The sequence below is a fragment of the Pterocles gutturalis genome, unplaced genomic scaffold (genome assembly GCF_000699245.1).
Source record: "Pterocles gutturalis isolate BGI_N339 unplaced genomic scaffold, ASM69924v1 scaffold23248, whole genome shotgun sequence".
Classification (NCBI taxonomy): domain Eukaryota; kingdom Metazoa; phylum Chordata; class Aves; order Pterocliformes; family Pteroclidae; genus Pterocles; species Pterocles gutturalis.
In genome coordinates, this window is record NW_010123711.1 from 1 (window position 1) to 23,971 (window position 23,971).

General features: G+C 47.1%; 1 protein-coding gene across 1 annotated transcript in view; it reads left to right on the forward strand.

Moving 5' to 3' along the window:
* Positions 1 to 9,147: 9,147 nt before the first annotated feature.
* Positions 9,148 to 23,971, forward strand: part of LOC104465106 (kin of IRRE-like protein 3) — a gene marked incomplete at its 5' end in the record, with an annotated part of 41,410 nt that continues 26,586 nt past the window's right edge. Inside the window, 2 exons of the mRNA XM_010078023.1 lie at positions 9,148 to 9,297; positions 11,017 to 11,166. Of these exons, the coding sequence (XP_010076325.1) occupies positions 9,148 to 9,297; positions 11,017 to 11,166 (300 nt within the window). The remainder of the gene's footprint in view (positions 9,298 to 11,016; positions 11,167 to 23,971) is intronic.

Sequence of the window (23,971 nt, forward strand, 5' to 3'; positions counted from 1 at the left end):
AATAATCATAATATAATAATTAAGTTCCTTTCATTTTTACTTCACCTGCTCTTAACCCTAGGGAAGGAATCCCTCTACCCGCAAACCAGATGGAAAAGCATCTCCGCCAACTCCCCGCCCAAAAAACCTGAATAAAAAGGGGTTTTCTTGCTGTGATGAGTGGGTGAGCTCTCCCAAAGCTTTGCCTTGCCATGTAGGGTCTGCTCCGGGCTGGCGCATCATCTTCTAAATGAGCCCTGCAGAGTTTGTCAGGGGATGGAAAGCTTCCGATGTCCTGAGGTTCAGCCCAGGAGGGGGTTCAGAACCAGCTGGGTTTATTGATGAGCATCTCTCATTACCTGCTAATTAACTCAGCAGGCTGGAAGGCGCTAATCTGCTCTTGGACCTGGGGTTTTGCACAAGCAAGCCATCGGCTCTGCGGTGGGGACCATTGAGAAGGAGCCAGTCGTAAAACAAATGGCCAAGTCTGGTGGTTAAATACATTTGAGTCCCCTCCTGCCGCGGCCTCGTCTCCTCCGGCGATAAAGCAGAGAAATCGCTGGGTCTGTTCGCAGCCGTAAGGCACGGCCGTGTCCCCGTGGCTTCTCCCAAGGGCTGAGAAAGCAGTTGCAGGGCTATAAATATTGACTGAATTCATTTTTCTGCTTTTTTTTTTTTTATTTATTTCTTGGCTTTATTGGGTAAATCCCAGTGAAAAAGCAGGAGCTGGTTGTTGGAGGTGAGGGTGTGGGTCAGTGGACTCCTCCGTGATGGCTGAGCAATGGATAAATCCATTTCCTGGGCATTTCTGTGGGTCTGTCAATACCGTAGCTGCCGTGGTTTTCAGGGAGAAGATCTTTTATTTGGTCTTTATGTATAGATAGAAAAATACATGAGTTTTTAAGTGTCTTTCTTGAGTAATGAGGGTGGGCAAGTGCATGAAATGTTTCCGGCTCAACCGATGATCTGTCTGTTCATCTTAGTGTCTCTTGCCTCCTCCTGTCTTTTCCCTGACACTTTTTTTGTGTGTGTATTGCATATTCTTAACTTTAGGCTGTTCTTCTGAATAATTTGTTTTAACTCTAAATACGAATCTTGCATATGAAAAGAAAAAAAAAAAAAAGGCGCACACATATTTACAATCATTTCCGCTTGGAAAAATCCAAACAAACAATAATCACAGCAGCAAACCTACTAATTCTCACTCTGCTTCATCTTCAGACTTGATAATTCACCCAACACAACCTGAAGCAATCTCGCCTTGCTCCTCAGCTTGGCTAAACAGCAGGGAGCTGGAGCAGGTCCTCAGCATCGGCGCGGTTTTGATGCATCTGTAATATTTAATCTGGCCGGGAGCTCCCCCAGAAGCAACACAGGGAAACATTTCAACATTTCAGGGCAATTGTAAGGTTTGTTCTTGCATTTTCCTACCTCAATTTGTGGGGTTTGGTGCCCCACTGAGGTGTTTCTCTTTCTGGGAAGGTGTCTGTTGGAGGGCACCTTGCGTGGTGGCAATTCAGGCCCCCGCAAAGTTGGAAAGTTTCTGTAGAGAGACTGGTTAAACCACTCTTTGCGTGAATTCTCCAGTCTGTACAGTGGGTATAACATCTCACCAAGCTGTAGTGAGACTACTTTTGAGAAGGAGGAACCTTCAGTGCTTCTAGTAAAAAGTACCTTCAGTATTTTTAGTATTAAATATCTGCATTTTCTGCTCCGAAAGGAATCTTCATTTTGATTTCTCTCTGTAACTCCAAGCGTGCGATAACAGATTTGGAGAAATGAGGATGGAAGTGAAACACGGCGCGACCCAGGGCAAGCTCTTTGGTCTAATTTTCCACCCTGTAGCTTGCACAACTTCCAGTTGTTGCTCTTCCTGGGAGCAGTGCCAGACTTTGAAATCTCCAAATCATTTGTGAAATGGATTATTCATCCTTCTCATTTTCCTACGGACGAGTGTCCTGTGTGCCCTCTACCTCAGAGATGAGCCGAGATTTATAGGACTGTGTTTCCACAGAGCAGCCCGGATCTGGGAAGGAAAGGTGAGCTTAAGGGGACACAGGGATGGGAGGGATCACCAGAGAGATTTCAGAAGGTCACAAGAGATGAAAACCTTCAGGATTTTATCCAGGAGACTTTGTGGAGGGCAGAGTGCCGCCCACCAGTTTGAGCAGCGCCCCATTTTAGAAGGAAAAGTTCCTTTTCCTCCTTTGTGGATTCCAGTGTGTATTTTTAGGAGTGTCTTATGCAAGACTCCTGCAGCTGAGGACCCGCCGACCCCTTTGCGAGCGCCATTTGTCAGCTACAAATAGTTAGCATCGGAAAAGCATCTGTAGTTGTCGCAGAGAAAGCTGGCTTGGCTGGAATTACCGAAGCATCCCCTCCTCTTCTCTCCGCTCCCTCGTGAGCCCGTCTGTCTGGCCGTCATGGAGCCGTGCCAGGACATCTACACCTTGACAGAAGAGCAACTGGTAATTTATTATTCTGCGCCAGGTTCCTCGGGAGCACTGATAACAAAAATATTTCTTTGAGTCATTGGCAATTTGCAGTGGGAGCTGGGGCCTCCAGGTAGATCAATGCGAGGAAATCTCTTCCCCTCTGCTCATGGGAGCGAAGATCTGCCATCTCAAGTGGGGGATGCTGATCTGCACCATGCGCAGGGTTCCCGAATAGTTTAAGGTGCTGGTGCCATCCCTTTCTAGCCAGAACGGGCATCAGGTCTACCCCGAGCAGCCTTGCCAGGAGGCTGAGCGCCCCATCGCAGTGTAACACAGCAGCCCAGGCTTTGGGATGAGTTTCTGGCCCTTGCCCAGGGTGCGGGGAAGTGCCTGCTTCTATCTCCAACCCAGGAAAAGTCCTCTGTGCCCCAAAGCTCATCTGGTTATTTTTTTTCCCCAGCTCTGTCAGCTTGTCTAATAAAAGATAACACCGTTTCCTGCAAGCCCAGCTTTATCTGGGCAGCAGCTACACGCGAGGTTGTAAAAGCCGAACGGCCAGGAGCCATCCGTTGAGTCTGAATATTCGGTCCGTAAGGTCACTCGAACGCTGGTTTTTTTGGGGACAGCTTATTTTTGGATTCCGTGATGCAGTACATTAGTTTGTTTTCTACCAGTGCAGCTGCCGAGAACAGGCGTTTAATCTCGCAAGAGGTAATTCTCCAAGCTGGTGCTGGGAGGAGGTTGCTAATAAATATCCCACAGTAAGTATACTCTTACACCTTTCCCAATTGGTAGCTAATAACAGAGCAGACGATGACATTTAAGCCCTTTCTGCATGGCTGATCAAACTACTCGCAGCGACTTTGAAAGCAGTGCTGGGATTTCACACGGGTATCAAAGCCGGTGGAATAACTCGATAGTTCAGATCTCTCGCCTGCGTGACTAATAGACAAAAAAAGATTTCTAAAAGGTCTAATATCTTATTCAAAATGTCTCCTGTTTGAAGCTACTCAGTGGATGCAGTGGGATGCTGATGTTTCTTCTCGAAGCAGAATTAGGAAAGGATCTGACGTCGCTGCGGAATGAGCTCGGGCATGCGCAAAGGGTTGTGCCAAGGCCAGGCTTAAACTCGCTGTTGGCGCTGCTTTTCTTGGTGTGGTCCTTGCACCCAGGATCATTTTGGCTTGATTTCACCTAAATGTCATCCACTTCTTCCCCAGGTGATGGGGGCTGCCAGGCTTTGCTTGTTGGGGTGCCTCAAGGGGAAACAGGGTCTCGTCTCCGTTTGTGGGTGAGCAAAGGATGAGCTGAGCTCCCTGCTTCGCGCTAGGAGAGGGGACACATCTGATGCCGGGTCACGCATCTAACTGGTCAGTCAGAATTGGGCTGCTGCTTTCCGTTCCATGCAACTGATTCGTTCCTTGACTAAGGGTGTTGTGCTTTTTTTTTTTTATTTCAAATTGAATAATTCAGCAGCATCAAGTGTTACAGAAGCCACGTGAGCCAGACTTACGTAGTCCAACTAAAAAAGGCCAAACTGACATTTTTGTTCAAACAGATCTGGTTTTTTTCCCTAAGGAAGCAAAATAAGATAATGCCAAGCTTATGCAAGGGATGAACTCAAGCTACCTTTCTTATTTCTTTCATGAAGCACAAAGAAAAGTGCAAGACATGGCTCTGGCCATCACCGATAAGTGACCCTCCCTTGGGGACACTCCTCCATGTCTCCTTACTCTGGACTGGTGCAATTCATGTCTGGGGAGCTGCAGGGTTTTCACTCCTCCGAAGGTGCAAGAAAAGCTCGCCTTTGTCCTTGTCTGGGGAAGTCTTTGCTGTGACCCTGGGGATGCTGGGTTGTCCCTTTCCATTCTGCTCCATGGGTGCTGTGCTCACCCAGAGCTTGCCCATGACGTTGAGGCTGGGCTGGGTGGCATCTCTTAGCCGGGAGGTAATTAGCAGGCTGATAATTAGTGGCCGTGCCACCTGCAAGGCTCTTCCCCTGTTAGCACTGCACTTCCCCACGACTGACAATTCCAGCGAGCTTTGTAAATAATGTGAGGCTTTTTGTCTGCTTGCTTTTCCCAGTCATCTAAAAAAATCAATGCGGGCGCATGTTTTCAAGTGCGACGGGTCTGATGCAGGGAGCTCGTTGTCCTTGGCTTGGAGGAGAAGGACCCATTCGAATGAGCACCGAGAACCAGCCCATTTGTCACGGGATTGATAGCAGGTCGTGCGCGGGGCAGCACAAAGACAAGCCCCCGTCTGTTGGGCAAACATGGAGCCATCTCTCCCTTCCCTTCCCAATCCTCTCCATGGTCAAGAGATGACTTCATCTCCCAGCGTCACGTAAGGAGAAACCAACCCAATGCCGTGACTTGACCATGCAAACTGCTTGGTCTGAAGATGGACCCTTCTAGGACGGCGTGTAGGCTTAGCTTATCGCACAACAGCCCCTTTGTCATCCCCTTGCCACATGTCGAGCCAGCTCCGAGGTGAGGGACAAGGAAAAAATCCCGCTGCTCTCAATCACCAGACCTTTCATTTCTAGACTCTAATATTATTTTATTTTTTTTCGGAGAGCTTCATAGTCCTCCTCCGCCACTTCTGTCCTCAACAAAAAGGACTAATTCTTTTTTTTTTTTTCCTTTCACGACACAATGGAAATCCAAAGCTCCGCTTACATAAAAGAAGCCACAGTGTCTCCGTTTCTAATGAGTCATTGTTCCCTCCTTAAGTCCCTTGCTTCTTACTACAATCCTGGCTTCTCGTGGGTAATGAAAATTTAACTATCTGCTGTTCCCCGTTGTCTCTTCTCTTCTTGCAGCAAGTTGTCTGCAGGCAGGCTGGTTTTTCCACAAGAGGCTGGAAGCTGAAATAATTCCAACAAGAACTCGTGCAAACAGATTTCAGTCTTCAGAGAGCTTAGAAAACCTGTCGCTGATTCAGGATTTGGTGATGGAAGGAGCTCCAAGGTCCTGCGTGACCTTGGCAGTGTCGGCATGGCGGTGCCTCCCTCCATTTTTTGGGTTGTAAAATGGTGTTTTTGGTCCTTCTCACCGTGTGTTGGTGTCGGGGCTCCTCTGAAAAGGAACACCGCGGCGCTGGCAGCGTGATTTCCCTTGGAAATCACAAACATCGCAGAGTCTCAGCCTTTGTTTGAAAGAACAAGGCGACATTACAGAGAAACACTGCAAAACAGGAGCCACAGGTGCAAAACCCATTAAAGAAATACAAAGAGTTCTAAAGTGCTGCTTTCTTTTTTTTCCCCTGTTTTTTTTCTTCTTAAGCTTTTATGACATGCTTGTGACTTCATAAGGATACTGCCTGTGATTTTTTTGAAAGCTGGGTTAGCGTTATTGCCTGCTCGCTGCTCACGGTGGGTCCTTTTTTCTCCCGTTTTTCTTCCCGCTGTTTAGGATTTCAATCGCTGCAAGACGTGCCCCCCCGCTTTTGTTTTAGAGAGAACTTTCCTCCAGGAAGACGGGAGATCGTAGGGCCAGAAAACAGGTCACACAGTTGGCTGGCGTTCTAAATAGCTCCTCGGGGAGCGGAGCAAAACCAGCAACCGGGAGAAGATGACGCTCTGAGATCAAGAGCCTCTTGCGCCTTCTCTGACACCGACGTCCCCATCTACAAAAGCAGGTTGACCTGCGGCTGCCAACAAAATGCAGATAGGGCTTTGCCGTCGCGCTGGAATGTGGCCAAGAGGCATGGTTAGCATCTCATTTCCATATCCATTTGCTTTTTTTATTAAGAAAAAAAATCAACAATGAATTTAGAGTCCTAATATTTGCTTCTGCTTGGTGCATCTCCACTGGGTGAAGAACGGAAGATGCTCACGTGGATGCTCTTGGCCGAGCAGAGTTGGTGCGGGAAGCCAAGCGTCAGTTGGGTTTATTCTTGGAAAATATGCCAAGTCTTTACGCTGGAAAAATTAGGTATGGAAATAAAAGAGGACTGTGCTTGGGTGGGGTGAACTTGGATGTGTTGCTGCATCTTGTTGGCGATGGGTGCCGCAGGGCAGAAGAACGCTGGAAGGAAGATGCTGGAGGAGGCAAGAGGCTGTTGGGAGATGGCCAGTGGTCGGTGTAGGTCCCTCATATGGGCTCTTGGTTGGGCTCATGTGGTCTGAACTCTGGTCTCTGCAAAGATTTGGATTTGGGAAGCCAGGTTCTAGCTAAAATCAGATTTTTTTTAGCTAATACCTTATTTAGTGGAAGGGGAGAGAAAGGGAAAGTTGTGGTTGACTCCCAGCATCTTGTGTGATGTCAAAGTGCTTTTATTTTGTCCTTGGAGTCCAACCCCCCTGCTTTGAAAGCAAAGCACCGTTTTGTAATAATTTTGTAAACGTTAGTGGGAAAAAATACCCAACTGACATGTTTCAGCCCATTTTCTTGTAGCTGAAGCCGCTCAGCCTGCATTTGTAAATCACCATCTCCCCATTTTCGGTTATTTTCTGTCAAGTACCTTATCTCCCTTAAAACTTTCCTGCAAATTACTTGTTCCTCTGACACTAAGACACGAGACAGCTGAAAGCCAGAACGTGGACAAGCCTCTGATCTCCCAAACCCAGTTAAACCCAGTAATCAGACTTTAAGCTGATTTGAGAGCTCGTTGAGCTCTGCCTTCAGTACTCTTTTATTTTTTTCTTTCTTTCTTTTTTAGCTGTGATTTAGGGAGAGATGAGCAGAGACTGGACCAGGTAATGCTCTTAAGGTCTTTACCCCCCATCTCTCATCTCGTGTGACTGTATCTGAGAATGGAGACTTGGATTAAAAAAAAAAAAAAAGTTTCAAGTGATAATTTTTCACACAGAGGGGAGGAGAAGACAGGAGACATATGCCGTGTTTCTGCTCTGATTTTTGGTGCCTCTCAGCTAGTCAAATCAGGAAAGAAAAAAAAAAAAAAGAAAAAAGAAGAAAAAATAAAAAAAGAAAAAACATCAAGAAAAAGAGACCAAAAAAAAGAAAAAAAAAAAAAGGAAAAAAATGAGGGGGGTGGGGAAGAAAAGGGCTTCATTTCCAGCAGCAATTACCAAATGAAGCTTCTGCTTAATGGACATTTTCAGAGGGCACAGCCACCGCTTTGTGCTTCTGCTTTTCTCATTACGACTCTCGCAGCTCCCAGCTGACAACCTGATAATTCGCGCCGATGAAACAAATCTTTTTGGGGTTATTGCTACATTCCGGCGCTGTACCCGCTTGCCCAACTTGCCTTGAGAATTGTCAAAATTATGGAGTGAGCTATGAAAACATGGTTAGCAGGTAGAAAATACATGTTTAATAAAAAAAAAAATAGGGGGGAAGAAAGCAAAATCCTCACTTTTTTTCTGCTTCCTTTCCTAATTTTCTGTCTCATCTCCACTTTTCCCCAATATCCAGGTAATGCTTGTAATGTATGAGTCAAAATAAAATATGGAACTGATGAATATTCCCTTGGAAACCAAATTTTTAAATCTTAATTCTATAGCAAGGGTTTCTGCTGGTGTCGGAGGCCACTGTCACTTCCAGAGAGTCTCTTCCGGCAGGAAGAGCTGGAATCTCCTCGGGAATAAGCCTTTTGGAGCCCTTGTGATGCAAATCAGATTTCCTTGCAAATATATAGGTGCTGGAGAGCCGAGACTTGAAAAAAATACCCGGGAATAGGATGCTGGAGGTGTGCTTGAGATCTGCAAAAATTTTTTTAACCAGTAAACCAGTAGAAATCTAGAAAGGAGAGCTCCGTTCTTCTCCGTGCGGCTTTAGCTGGCTAAGAGCAAGTTAAATCAAGCTACAATCAATTAAATTGAAATATAAGCGTTCACACAGGGGCATCCATTGGTTTAACTGCACAAGGGAGAAAATAACAGAGCTCTGGAGCTTTGCCCTGTAGGCAAGCCCCAAGAAGAAATTTGGAATCAAGTTTAGTTGCGAGAAGTTGTGTCGCATTTAACCTTGGTTTAGGATTAATCATCAGTCAATGATTAAATTGAGTTCATGTAAATTAGGAGTGAATTGATTGAGGGTGGGGACTAAGGGAGACTGGCCTGGTTTAATAAATTGATTTTAAAGAGGAACTTTTTTCTTTCTATGTCTTGAGCTGACATTGAGCTTTTCGTGCTGCATAAAGAATTCAAGAATTTGAATTCTTTGAATTTTAATTCTAAGAATTCACACCCAGCAATGCTCCTGATCTTTAAACCCTGCCAGGTAACATTAAAAAAAAAGAAAAATTAAAAAAAAACCCTAGAAGGCATTAACACTTGGAATATTTTTCCAAGGTGGTGGGAGTTGTGCTTAAGAGCTTGGCTTGGATGGTTTGGGAGTTTGACGATGAAACTTTGGCAAAAGGTGATGCTGGACCAAGCCACTTGCTTCCTTTCATCCATGCATGTGTGTGAAGCTCCCAGCAAACACCAGTAGGCTACTGGTGAAGGGAGAAGAGCAGCGGTCAGGCAAGATCTGAACTGTACATCCCAATTTCCGAGAGCACGCGAAGTGGGAGGAAGCAGAGGACCGACGTCCCCTTGTCTTAGGTGTAATAAAAAACATTACTGCTCCCTGAAAGCCGCCTGCTTTCCTTTGGAAATAAATAATTTGAAATAAAATAGGGAAAATGCCTCGCACCTCTTTGCTGCAAGATCCAGCCTCCGTTTTTTTTTTTCCATAGCAGGAGCATCTTGCGCTGTTGCACCCCATCACGTGGCAAAGCGCCGGAGAACTGACAGTTCTTTTTTTCTTTTTCCTCTTTTCAGGTCAAGCATCCTCCTTCACACAGCAGCCCCAGGACCAGGTGGTGATCGCCGGGCAGCCCGTGACACTGCTGTGCGCCATCCCCGAGTACAATGGCATCGTGCTGTGGATTAAAGACGGGCTCGCCCTCGGAGTCGGACGGGATCTCTCAAGTAAGTTGGGATATCACCCTACCCAAAGATGGAAAACGGGAGCTCGCCCTGCCCAGCACTGCAGCTGTAGCCACAAGATTGATTTTTGAGAATAGAATGGTTTCATTTCAACTGCCTTCCAGCCAGCTCAAATATTGAAATATTTCAAATTTTTCAGATTTTTCAAATTTTTCTGTTTTTTTTCAAATATTTCAAATTTTTGAAATATTCCAGCCTTGAACCCAGAATAAACAAAACCATTTTTTATTCGAACTTGAAACAAAACATTAAGTTTCCCACAGCTGTGACCTGACCCTTGCTTTGGTTTTTGGTTGACTTTTGGAAATGAATGTTGCGTTTACAAAATGCAGGCTAAAAGTGTTGAAACTGCATGTTTTGATATTCTCAAAAAAAAAAAGTCTCTGTTTGCTTTGGGTAAATGTGTTTATTGCAATCCAGTGGAGCCCGCAGGTACTTGTGGCTTCCTTCAGCTCTACTTGTGGCAAATTACAGTTTATTAATGAAATTCCCCAGACTTCTCATTATTTAATCCTATGTATTCATTTTGATTGAGGGTTTATTGCACCTGACGAAGACTCTGGACCAACAGTGGAGAAGTTATACAATTTGTTCTATACATTTTGATGGAAAATACAAATTTTTTAGCTAAATAATTCCCATGACTAAGGGAGAGGCTTTGGTTGAAATCCAGAAACCTGGGAGGGCACTGAGTCCTTGTCCCCCCAACCATAGGAGACCTGAGATGGTTTTGCTCCAAGTCCAGTGGCAGGATTCAGAATCCAGGGGAAGATTCGTGTTTCTTGGTCTCCAGGGACCCTGCTCTTCTTTAAAGTGCAGTTTCTTTTTTTTCCCCCCTCTTTTTTTCTCTTTTTTCCCTCTCTTTTTCCCCTCTTTTTTCTTTTTTTTCTCCTTTTTTTTTTCCTGATACATATAATTACTCATTTCTCAGCCTTGCCTGAGCGAGCACTCCTCTCTTCAAAGCTCCCTGCCACAACTTTTCCGTATATTAGGGAGCTGAGCTTTCCATATGAGACCTCGCAACACAACATCTCCACTGAAGGATGGCGCTTACGCAAACGACTTCCACAATTAACGAAGCTGAGGCTGCTTTAAACGAGAGGAACTGCCAGCTCGCGTGAGAACCGACTCAGCCAGTCATCTCATTAGCTAAATACAAACAAAACCCATCATTTGTATTTCTCGCAGTTCAGGAGAGCAAATCCTGCTGTCGAGAGCTCACCAAACAACAAAAAGGCGAGAGCGTGGCAGGCTGCCGCCGCGACGCAGCGCATTAATCACCGGTGCACGGGAGGACGGGGTGGTGGCAGCCTTCCTCCCATGGTGCTTTAGATATCTCGCTGAAAAAAAAAAGTAAAAAACTCAGGGCAGGCTGACCAGGGCTGTTGGGACCCCTGCAGACCCCTGCCCAACTTTTATGCAGAGGTGTTCCAGGGTTTCACTGCAAGTGCATGTGGAATTAAGGTCTCAGAGGAGCTGGAGGTGATGGGTTGCCCTGGCTTGTCCCTTCTTCTAGGGATTCCAGCCAAGGCTCCTTCATCAGCACCTCCTTTTTGAACTCCATCCCAAATTTGGGCTCCCCAGGGAGGGGACAAAGCTGCCTGGCTCCCAAGTCTTTAGGTTCTAGACCCACGTTCTAGACCCTTCATCCTTGGGCTCCTCGGTCCAGCTGCCTCCTGACCTGTGCTTTGCGTTCCGCAGGTTATCCGCGCTATCTGGTCGTAGGAGACCATCTATCCGGAGAGCATCACTTGAAAATCCTCAGAGCCGATCTCCAAGATGATGCCGTCTACGAATGTCAGGCCATCCAAGCAGCCATCCGATCCAGACCTGCCCGGCTGACTGTGCTCGGTAAGTCCCATCTCCCCATCATTTTGGGGGATTTTTGTCTTTGCGGTTGCACTGAGTGGCTTTTCGACAAAATATTTTGGTGCTGAATTGAGAAGACTCAAAATGAATCCATCGGGAGAGCGATGGGGGTGCATCTTGATCTGGAGATGTACGATTGCCAGTACAGAAATTCTGGGATTTTCATATCTATCTTTTATCATCGTCTGTTTCTCAATAATTAATCTTACCCACAAGCAACACAGGAGGATGTTGCATGTGATTGCGACCAGGAGACGGCTCCCAACGTCTTCTAAAGAGCCTTTTTGGGTGGGAGATGGGAGAGTAGCGCTGGCAAAGTGGCTGTGGGTGCTTCTTAGGAGAGCTGGGAAAAGGCAGGGTGGACCAGTGAGGCTTCCTAGTATGGATGTGGCTTCAGAGAAGTTAATGAAAATGGTATTTTTCTTGGACAAAAATAAAGTCAGTATTGCTCCCAGGTGCATCACAGTTATTCAGCCCGCAAAGTGAAACTATTTACATATTTAAGTTTGTTTAAATTGATGTTTGGATTTGATTTGTTGCTGTTTTTTTTATTTTCCTAGTTGATTTTTAGGGGGGGAAAAAAAAATCTCTAAAAAAAGATCCAAACCAAGAGCCTCAGTGCTTTTAATCAGAACAACTCTAATTAGTCTTAAGCAGCCAAAAAGGTGGATTAAGGAACTAGTTCTGGTTGAAGTTGCTCCATACGGGAATCTACACGCCACCATAAAAACAAGTTCTAATTTCTGCTTTGTAATTTCCCCCGCGTTTGTTTTTTCTCTCTCCGCAACCCTACAAAAATACCCTACCCCCAAACATACCCACCTGCCATTTCTTCCTTCCCTGACCCTGAAGATAACGACAATTTTCTTTTGATCCATCCTTCTGCTCGATCAACCCTTCGCAGCGGCTCGGAGCTCTGTCGTGTGCCCATACATGAAAGAAACCTTCAAATGAATCGGAAAACGGAATGCGGCTGTCAGGAGGGTTTTCTCGCTTACCGACAACCACTCTGTCTCCTTTTCCTCAGCTCCCTCCTTCTGTTCTGAAGGCAGAAGACGTTGCCGGAGCCAGACAAAAGAAATAATGTTATTTAATTAGAGCTAAAGATTGCAAAACTAAGTTAATCCCAGGGCGCGCCAGGTGGACGTCAGAGCTGCTGCGAAGCGTTGATTGAGCAGAGAGATGGCTTTATGGATCAAAAGGAAATCGTTATTATCTTTGGGGTTATGGAATGTGTTGACTAGATGGTAGTTAATGTTTATGTGAGTGTACATGGTAGTTGCTAATTGGTACATTTGCCTAAGATGTTCAGCAACTTAATGTTTGCGGCGTGTTTTCCTTTCAAGAAAATTAAAGTTGTAGCACGTTCGATTTCAGCCCGATCGATAGGAAAATGGGGCTTTGCAACCCGCCAGTAGCGCGTCTTTCACTTTAGATGTGTTTATGCAGATGTTCTGGGGGAATTTAAGGCTGGTTGGAGAGGTACGAGTGATAATCCGCATCCTCGGAAGGGGACGGGGAAGTCGTTAGCGGTCGGCAGATTGATACCTTTGATGACCTCGCCGAGCCTGCTTGAGCCGTGAGCTGAGCAGCCATCTCTGGAGGGATGTGGAGCTCCTCGATTTCATCTCGTTGGGTTGGGAAGAGATGGGACAGGCTCCCTGAACCCCCTCATTTGAAGGAGATGCTTGTGGGGCATTCCTTCATCCCAGTCTGCCCAGTTTCACCTGCACCCAGGCAGGAGATGATCCCTAAGCCATCCCCAGATCTGTGTCCAAACCTTGCAGCTCTCAAGGAAGGGATTTTGTGCAGGGCTTTTTTGTTGTTTTTGTGCAGGTTGGTGCTATCTTGTCCGTTTTTGCCAGGTTTTCCACTTTCTTGGTATCAAGAAATCCCCCAGTGCCTCCCAGCTTGGTTTCCAACTGCTGTCATTCATGTCTGACAACAGCTTCTTGGGGCTCATGCCTCCTACTTCTCCACTCGGCTGCAGAGCTACACTGTCTTTGAATTAAATATTGAAGGTTTTGTCACATTGTTTTCAAATCTACATGGTTAAATGTAGTGGAACGGATCATTCCATAGCCTGGGAAGTCCAAACACTCAAAGAGATAAGCCTGTTAGTGCCATCAGCATCGCGAGAAGTCTTTTGTTTGTAGAGTCTCAGGGACAAATGCTGCTCAGGAACCCAGATAATCCATCCCAAAATGAAGATTTGTAGAGTCTCAGGGACAAATACTGCTCGGGAACCCAGATAATCCATCCCAAAATGAAGGGCCCCAGTTCTCCAAGGTCTTCCTCACCTTCCCTCCTACCATTGCCCAAATTGAGCAACCTGGGCTAATGGGGGTGGAACTGGGTGATCTCGAAGGTCCATTCCAACCCAAACCATTCCATGATTCTATGAAATTGTCCAGGGAAGGAGCCACTGGTCTCTCTCCTAGGGCCATGTGCCCGGTGAGGTTGCCAATGGTTGATAAAAGCTGATGAGATGCCAAGGGGCATCAGTTTGGCTGGGGAATCCAACCCAGGCAGGCACTGGGAAGCTCTGGAAAGCCACTGGAGGGCTATTTGCTACCTGGTACATCTTTAATGGCAGGGCTTTTTAATTTATGATCTCTTTAACTTAAGCCGAGGTATTAATTAAATAAAGTAAGAGCCTGATGAGGACTTGGGAGAAATTTAAAAATAAAATCAGACAGCAAATCGAGCGAAATTGCAAAGCAAACACTTTGTCTGTAAACCACTGGAGATTTCCCTCCGGTCTTCCATCAAAGCTGGGAGCAGGGAGGGCAAATACAAGAGATTATATAGCCAACAGATGTGTGTTGTTAAAATATGCATCTGCCAGCCGTGTAGCTGAAGGAGCCAGAGGGCTAGCTTGTGGATCCTTCTGCACTCGAGGGACTTGCGCATGAATTCGAGGCCCCGCCAGCCAAGCTGGGATTTGCAGACACGTTAATTAGTCTTGAGTTCCCACATCTCGAAGGCAGCCAAGCGAGGAGAAACTTTGAAGAGAGTGTTGGCTTCCCCGGGAGGGAGGAGGAAGGAGGGGGACAGGGGAGCCCCAGTTCCCCATGCCAGAATTCGGCGTTGTGAAGCCTCAGCCTGTGATGGCCGGGGATGGACAGGACCCGTGGTGGCAGCAGGAGCCCAGGTCAAGACCATTTGGAGGGCGAGCGTTGGGGAAGCTGGATGGTAGCGTGGTTGCTCTCCATCACCAGCATCTTGGCTTCTGTGTCCCAAGCTCATCCTGCTCCGTGGTCCCCAAAAGGCAGGGAAAGCATCATGGAATGGTGAAAATTCATAAAGAGCCGCTGGTGGTTGGGACAAACCATCCTTCACTACCACCTCAGGTGGTCTTTTTTGGTTTTAAGTAGTTTCTTGTGAACATTATGCAGATGGCAAAGGGTTTGGCCAAGGAAAGGACCCCAGTATGAGACATGGTGTCTCCAGCCCTGACCTGTCCCACAGGATGTCCCAGCAAAGTCTGGCTCTGCATGGGTTTGGACCCCTAGAGATGCTGGTGGGACCTTGGTGACAACCAGGACAAGGGGACTGTAGAGGTGGGAGGCAGAGGAGCTACTTACAGAGACTTCAGGTGAATAATTGATGGGTAATTAACTCATACATTCACCTTTTATAGTCTTAATTCCCCGTTTCCTCCCCCTCCATGGCCTCTTCTAATATTAACTCTGCCTTTGCGTGCATCCCATTAGAATTAAAGCTTTCTTAAATCAACATGAATTATTGAATGCTACAGATTAAGTTAATTTGAAGTGAGAGCTCCTGTCTTTTAAGACAGCCCAAGCCAGGGACAGGAGAAGGGGATGGTCACCTAAGTGCATTAATGTTCAGTCACGACCCTTTTCCACTTTTGTTATTTTTTTTTAATTTTATTCCAATGTCTCTTTCCAGCACAGTCTTTCCAGTCCTCCCCTGCAGAGCAGAGTGAGCTATTTCCATTACCAAAATGATTGCTGGCAGCTTAATACGTCTGCATTTCCCATCTTTCCTGCTCTTTAGTGGAGTTTGATCAGAAAATAAAGAGGTTATGTCCTGGGAAAGGCCATTTTTCAATATTTGTTCGTAATGCCAAACTACAAGGAGAAAATGTGGAGTAGGAAATGTTTCATATCCAGAAACAGTTCAGCTTGGAGCCTTCTCAAGTATTTTTTCCATACTTTTTAACAGAATTCAATTCTTTGAATGCAAAATTCAGCCAAAACCAGCACATAGAGTCAGGATGTCAATTCAGAACAGGAAAAAAAAAAAAAAAAAAAAACGAGTATGTAAAACAAAAAAAAAAAAAAAAAAAAAAAAAAAAAAAAAAAGAAGAAGAAAAAAAAAAGAAAAATATGAAAAAGTGATCATTTTCTTCCAGTCTCTTCTCCTTGAAAAAGTTTGGCTCTTCACGAAGCTGCATTTTTTCTGCTGGGAGTATTTTCAGCAGTAAAATAGCAACCGGGTCTACTGAGAATGAAACAGAAACATCAAACAATCGAGCGCAAATCCCAAATAACCTAAATATTTGATGTCATGTCTGAACAGCTTAAGTTTACAGCTCTCTGAGCCCGGCTCTTTTTGATAGCAGAGGGTGGACAGGTTCCCTTGTTGGCATCCCTGGGTTGTGAAGGCATCTCCGCGGGCTTGACTTTATCCAAGGTGCTTGGTGCTGGATAAATTCCGGATGAAAGGCAGTGTATAGCTGGAAAAATGGATCAAAGAGAGGTACCGGTTGCTAAAACTCAGCTTTAGAGATGGGTTTTCCCAAGCTGGGCTTCGCCTGGGCTCTTCTTCCCCCATTTTGAAGGGTTGGTGCTGTCTGGAGGAGGAAGGTAGCGGCCGCATGAGCTCAGCACTCTACTTTGAAGGAGATGAGTAAACTTGATTCAGTTCCATCCCCGTTAAGCCCAGCTTAGCTTAGTGGGGTGAAATGCTCTATGGGATGTGTGCGCCAGCCTCGGGCTCTGCCGACCTCAGTGCTGTAGAATAACGACCGTCCGGTTACAGAAATATGCTGCTGCCTGACCAGGAAACTTAAAAATATATCTATATGCATCAAACGCATAAAAAATGATAAATATATTCCTTCCCACCAGGACACGGCTGTACCTGAGCTGTTGCTGGTGTTTTATTTGGATAATTCGTGTTTTCTTAAAGCCTTGGCCCCCGGGGTTGGGTGATACCATGAGAATCTTCTTGTTCTGTAGACAAATTTAAGAGCTAGTCTTTGGCTCTGCAGAGCCGGGCTCAGATCCTGGAGGAAGATTTATGTGCCTGGAAGCCTGGCTGGTTTTTTTGAACTCCATCACTTGCTCTACCAGGAGGTACCACCTCTCCTATCGAACTTCCCCTTGCTTCTATCCTCAGAGCTGCGACAGCATTCCTTCCTGAAGGACCACAGAGTAAATCAGCAGAGACACGGTTCGAAATGATTAATGGTCGGGTTCTTGCGCCAGTCGGTGGTTTCTTGTCTCGGTGCGGGGAGGGCCTGACCCATGTTTTTATCAAACACAACGCATTTGGCTTCTTTATGCAGAGTCTGATGGATGCAAAGCACGTAGAGCTGATAAAAGCTTTCCTGATGCTCCGTCATCCCTTCGGATGCCATGGTGCACCCCCAAATCCTCCCCAGCTCGTGTAAGGCATCCGGGAGCCCGTCCTCCTCCATCACCTGAGCTTTTCCCCATCACATCATTTACTGCATCCAAGAGCTCCTGCTGCACACAATGTGCACAGACGGGGGAAATTTATTCTGCTTTACGTCCTTTTGGATCACCGACATCTTGCATTCCGCATCACCCAAAGAAAACCCAAAATCTCTCTTTGCTTTGCACACCTCCACAAATTTCTCCCTCTTGCCTATCAAGACAAAAGCCCCCCATCTGTATCCCACATGCACTCCTCAAATTCTGCATTATACGCTCCTTTTGTGCCTCTCACGTTGGCGTGCGCGAATGCGATACAGATTGCAGCGCTACGCGCTCGGTGGCTGCTCAGCCGGGGATCCGTCACTGCTGGGAACTCGGTGGGTTGTTAGCGACCTGACAGAAGTATTGACTCCTTCTCCCCTTGTCAGCTGGCTGGAAAAGAACGAGGACATCAAAGCGTGGCATCACCTGAGCGCCAGCCCCTGCTTTCGTATCGATCCCCCCTGAATGAAAAATGAATGTGAGGCTTGGCAGGGGCAGGACCAGCCACAAAAGTGGAGGAGTCGCTTTAGGAGAGGATGCGGAAGGGGGCTGTTGAGGCGTTTTTGCTGTGGTCAGCCCGGAGAGGTGCGTTTTCTTGGGTCCAGGAGCTTTGCCAGCCCTATCCTGGGTTGCTTTTTGTGTGAAAGAGTGATCAGGCATTGGAACAGGCTGCCCAGGGAAGTGGTGGGGTCACCATCCCTGGAGGTGTTGAAGAAATATGTAGATGTGGTGCTTTGGGATGTGGTTTAGTGAGTTAGGTGGTGTTGGGTTGACAGTTGGACTTTATGATCCTTGAGGTCTTTTCCAACCTTAATGATTCGGTGATTCTGTGTCTGGTGTTCCCCCCACCCCTCCATGAAGTGTTGTCCAGCCTTGCACCCACTCAGCCCATTTCAGGTCCCAGCCGTGACCAGCGTCTTCCCCAAGTCATGGTGGAGAAAGGGGTTGGGGAACCCCGTGATGAACCTCTCTTTTTGGCACAAATCCATCGCAATGCTAGCTGCTGGTGCCGTTTCCTTTTGAAGCCCCAATCAGCATGTCTGATGGACACCAGCTTCTGTCTGATGGCAGGACAGGGATGGGTTTGGCGCCGTGGCGTTCCTTTTAGCTCAACTTGGGCTTCAGAACTGGACAACTACCTCTTAATGACCAACCCGTGGGTGTCCTTTGGGATAGATGAGCAGATAATCTCCCCCGCCCCAGGATATTCGGCTCATGCGAAGATAGAGGTTGGACAGATGGCCCTCTGGAAGGGACTGTTACTCTTTTTTGACATGCCAAGGGTGCTTGGCATGCTCAAAAGAGGAGTTGACCATGCAGACATCTCGAGTTGTTTTTTTGGGATGACAGCAACCACCCTGCTGCTTCCCAAGAGCCTTCCTTACCAAGGTGTGCCAAGAGTTTTGGCCACGGGCTTCACGTGAGCCCTGCCAAGGCTGGTGTTCGAAGCTGCTGCGAGATGAGAACTTCCATAATTCACAAGTTGGTGGCTTTGTTTTGTGATCCCGGGTGATGATGTGGGTGCTGAGCTACAGCAGGGTGCAGGAGGTACCCCAGCCACTTCCCAGTACCTAAAGGGATTATTTTAGGTGACAAATCATGAAAAACTGACAATTTTAGGTGCCAAGCATGGATGTGGCATTGGATGACCCATCCAGGACCCCTCCCTCCAGGATCCTCCCCACTCCTGGGAATTAGGCTGAGGCTTTCCCCCCCAAGGGGCAGGTATGAAGCTGCGCTATCGGGTTCCTTTAATGTGTTCAACTCTGACCTGTGCAGAGGGATTCACAAGGGATTCACGGCAAATTATGGAGTTAACACCTATGATGAATCTCCATTACAGCATGAAATGAGAAAGGAAAATGTAGCTAAATGGAAGATCTCCCCTGGGCATCAGGAGGCTGCAACTTATCAGAGCCTGGGGAAAATGGAAAAAAAAAAAAAAAAAAAAAAAAAAAAAAAAAAGAGAAAAAACCTTGTTCCTTTAAATATTGCGAAACCTTTGCAAGCCACTGCTTGCAGGTTAGTAGGGCCACGGATTAAAGGACCTGCCCGTGGTCACGTCACCAAGCATGGCCTGACCCCGGAGTTGTCATCTCCCTTTGGGAAATGCCAATGGAACATCCTTCTCCAGCAAGTGGATTGATGCCTTTTAGCTTAAACTCAGCTCCTGGCTCCCAAACACGTGGCTCTTGGGGTCCCCATGACCGTAGCATCCCCATCTTGCTGCCCACCTTTTCGGTGGTTGCTTCCATAGGGTCAATCCTTCTCCTAGGCCGTCGGTGCATCCAATTGTCCGTCAGCAGCAATGACCCAAGAAGCGACTGATATTTCCAGGGCTGGGTGTGGGAAGCAGAACCTGGAGTGGAAGCATCTTGCTGGGTGGAATGCAGCTGGACATGAGTTTCCACAAGGAGTAGGTGGTGGCCGGGTGGCTTTGCTGGAGATGCAGGAAGGTTTAGCGACAAAATACGGGCTTAGTGCTGGTGGGAAAAGCAGGGAAGGGGCAGCTGGGGTGCTGCTGGCTTGGCTTGTCCTCCTTGTTGTATGGGCAGAGTGGGAATCACCTCCGTGGTCCCTTCCAGCTCAAACTATTCTATGATTTATGGCTTGGATGGAAACACACGAGTCCTGGGTTCATTTCTGCACCACCATAACCTTGAGCGAGTCCTTCAAGCTCCGATCTCTCCCTTAAGAAAGGGAAAAAGGAGTGGGGTGAAGGAGAAATGGGAAATTTTGAGTTATGAACGTGATCTGCCTTGTGCCCTGTGTTCATGGTGGTTAGGGATGCGATGGGGACGACAACCGAGAGGTTTTCTGTGGTCAGAAATTGAGCAGTAACAGAGCAGAAATGCTGCAGAGTCATACTTTTGCAGACAAGTGCCTATATTCTCCTTTAAATCATAAATCACGGACAGCTCGCGACGGGTTGGGATAATCCAGGGAGCATTCACGTACCCGAAGTGGCTGTTTCGTCTTGTTGCTAGGGAAGTCTGCGGAGATTTCTTGTAGTGGGTGAGAAGTGACTTTCAAATCTGAAGGCAGCAGGAAAAATGGCAAGGGGGAAAAATAAAAGTCTTGCGTGATATCACATTTAATTGCTAGCAAAGACAAAAAATCGCAACTCTCGCATTCGGTTCACCCGCGAAAGCCCAAATACCAGCTGGCCCATGTGTATTTGATTCCAACTGGTGGGTTTAAAAAGATGCAGAAGGTATTTAATGGTAGTGCTAATGATTCACAGTTATAGAGTGCCGTGTATCCACCAGGATCACAAAGCACTTTCTGTATCTACGGATAAAAATATACTGGGATAACAAGCCCTCTATCCATCACCAACTCAGAGCCACTTCCCCAGCAAGACAGCAAGCTGTTCGGGGGGAAAAAAGTCGCTGCATTTCCAGTCCTGCTTCTCCCTCCTCGCCGCGATGGCACTCGGGGTGCCGTACGGTAATTTTGTCATAAAACCAGGTGATAAAACCACTTTTAAAAACAACAGTGTCATAAAATGGGAGAACCCTCGCTGTCATAAAACCGCACGCGGGAGAACAGGAGGGGAAGCTTGAGAAGGTTGTAAATAGGGACTGTTGCCATCGTGGAAATAGGCTCTGGAGGAGAGATCTTATATTTTCGGTGTTAGAAGGTGAGGAGCTCGGCGAACAGTGGCATTTCCAGAGAGCAGGTACCACCAGAGCTGATGGGACCTTGCAAGCTTGGCTTGGAGGTGGCAATGCAGGGGAAAAAATCCCAGCGCTTGAGGCTTGAAGGATGCTTCTGCCTCCATGCCTTGCTGCATGGACATGGGTTGGGTGTGATCCAGCCTCCTCCAGCTCCCAGAGTGAGCAAATTTTGCCGGCGTCTCTCTGAGGAGGCATCAAGCCTCGTTAGTCCAACCTCCACCCCTTGAAAGGAGCCGCTTGAGCCCCTTCGGTAGCTGGGGCTGGGAGGAAGGCAAGGGGAGGAAGGAAGGAAAGATGGAAGGAAAGGAAGGAGGGAGAGAAATAGAAGCTCTTAAGAGATATTCATTCAAAATTCATAGGTGCAAAAATTACAGTCTGCACGGATTTGTTTCCTTTTGGAAATTACAGGAAACTCCAGGCGCCGACAACTGTTATTCAAATGGCCACTTTAGCTGATTAGGATGGCGGGAGGCTGTACTTACACACGCAGCCCCAACATAATCAGGCACGAAGCAGGGTGGGAAGGCAAGGCCAGGCAAAAAAAGAAGCTGAAGGAGCTTCTAAAGCATCAGCAGGCAGCAGGGAAACTCGGCACGGCACCGAATCCAGCCCCCGCCGCTGCGGTATGAAGCAGGAGCATCCTATTAGTTTCTCTCGGGCTGGAGAACCGGCAGGTTTGGGGTGATAACGGAGAGCACAGAGGTGGGTGGCGAGTTCTGGAGGAGGTTTTTCACCCCTTGAATTTGTTTAAAAAAAAAAAAAAAAAAGGAAAAAAAGCCACACGCACGCGCAAACCCCTGAGCAAATATTGTTTTGAGGATTGGCCTGAGAGTCAGCAACGAAACACCGGGAAAAGATCGGAGCCACTGAAGGGTGGAAATTATATAATAAAAATGATGGAGAGAAGGAGAGGATCCTGGCTTTTTATCTAGAGAGCTATTTCTTTGACTTTTAAAATGTTTCTTGGTGGTATTCGCGGTGTTGTGCGGCGCAGAGTGGCCAAGAGCATCTCCTCGTCTTCGCAGGAGCGTCTCCCACTCGGGCAAATCCTCTCCATGACGCCGAGCCTCTGCACCAGCTCCTTCCTGCGGATGGCCGGCTTCCAGCAACCCACCGCGTCTTCGCGACTGCACTCAAGGTGTTGGTAAATGTTTGCACACAGGCGAGCGTCCCATCTGCGGGCGCGTTGGGCGTGCGTTGGCAGCCGCCAACACAGGGCTTGGCAAGGGCTTGGCTGGAAATGCTGGCAGCGAGCGGGGCTGGACCCGAATACAAACCCTCTGGGGTCCTTATTGATACAAGAGATCTTCTCTGTACCCATGCTGCAAGGTCACAGAGGATTTTAGGTATTATCAAGCTATTTTTCTGGCTCATCCTGGCACCTGGGTGATGGCCAAAGTTGGGTTTGGATGTCTTAGAAGGAAGGAAGACATAAAAAGTCAAAGTAAGATGTCTTGAAGGACCTAACCTTCAAGCAAAGCCAACCCAGAAGGAAGCTTTGACACTTTGAATGGGTACGGAGACCTTCCCGAAACCTTCAGGCTCTACTTAAACACAGGGAGCAATCAGCTAGACCCCCACTGGGTGCTCTTTGGGGTGACCTTGAGTGTGGGTTGGCCCGGCACGGATGCTGACGAGTGGCTTTGCATGCTCCGGCTGGGCTTTTCTTGTCTTTACAAGTGCTTTTTCTCTTATCTGGTAGTATTTTTGCAAAACTTCACAAGCTTTTAGTGGCAAGACTCGTGCTAAGAGGCTGTTGATAAATCTGGAGGAGACGGCAGGAAGGCTTTAGTGCCGTCTTCTCTTCCTTTCCGTCGGAAAAAAGCCGCTTATCTGTGTTGGAGAATACAGGTTCTTCCTCCTTATCCAGGCTGAAATCTTATCTAAACTGGTTCAGGTGGCAGAGCCGAGAGAAGGAAATAATTAAGCAAGAGACATGTGAAATGCTGACGTTATTATTACTTAAATGGCCCAAAACTTTTACCTCATTGTGGTTTGGTTGTTTTTTTTTTAATATATTTTACTTTACTGCTGGTGACACATAACAAGGGAGAAATCGGTTTTTCCAGGTTATCTCACCCATCCACGCACACACGACTCAGCCCCCCCTTCCTCCCCACCCAAATATAAATCTCATTTAACTGGTTCTTGTTGGCAAGACAGAGAAATAATTAAGGCGAAGGTGGCTGAAATGTTGATATTTTTCCTGTAACGCCGCGGCCTGTTTAGTTTCTTTGCCGATGAAATGCAACCAGGGGAAAATCAGTTTTAAAGATTACCTCCCAGAGATGCAAATTGAGGAGCGGAAACCATGTAGTCAGGAAGAAATGGTCTCAAACTAGGAAACATTTCAAAGGCGGTGACAGTCTCTTAGGGGCTTTTAAGACCACAATTTACCTTTTGACTGCATTCTATTTTCTCTGAAATCCTTTATTTCCTTCTTATTTATTGACTGGAGAGACAGTACAAAAACAAGAAAGTGATTCTCCAGCCGCTGGTCTTAAAAATCCATAGAAGAAAATTATTCTCGTGAGGATGTTTTTTTGCTGTTGTTGGGCTCTTCTTTTCTTTTTCTTTACTCCCCTCCCCTTCCCTTAGTTTTTAGCACTCTGTGTGAACCAGGGCTTAATTGAATCACTTTGCCATAGAGAGACCTCGAACTGGAAGGTATCAAGGTCAGCGCCGTCTCGGAGCAAGAAGCCCTGATGAGAGAGGTGGGAACCATGGCAATCACACGGCAGGATGCGGAGTGCGTTGAAGGTGGCGGGTCTTTCTCCATCCGTACGCAAGGAACGTGTCGGGAGCCCGTGGCTGAATTGCAGCGGTGTGCTCTGGAAGGGCTTGCTCTTGCTTTGGAGATGGTGATCCAGATTAAGAAAACAGGCATCTGTGCTGCTTGGGTTAGCATCATGCTCTGGGGTTAGCCTCGCACTCTCGGAGTAGTACTGCACTTTTAGGTTAGTATCATGCTCTTGGCTTAGCGTCACACACTTGGCTTAGCATCGTGCTCTTGTGTCAGCATCATGCTTAGCATCGCACTCTTGGATTGACATCAGGCTCTCAGGTTAGCCTCGTGCTCTTGGGTTAGCTTCCTGCTCTCAGCTTAGTGTTGCTGTCTTGGGTTAGCATCATACTCTTGCGTTAGCATCACACTTTTGGACTGACATCATGCTCTTGAGTTAGCCTCGTGTTCTTGGATTGGCACACCACGCTCTTGGGTTATTAGCATCGCGCTCTCGGGCTAGCATTGTGCTCTTGGATTAGTGTTGCACTCCTGGGTTAGCAACGTAATCTTGGGTTAGCATGGTCCCAGTCTGGTCCCACCATCGCACCCCCTTGCCCCAGCCCTGATGACATCCCGCTCCATCTTTCTCCTCGCCCAGCCATTCCCCCCCCCCCACACACATTTCTCTC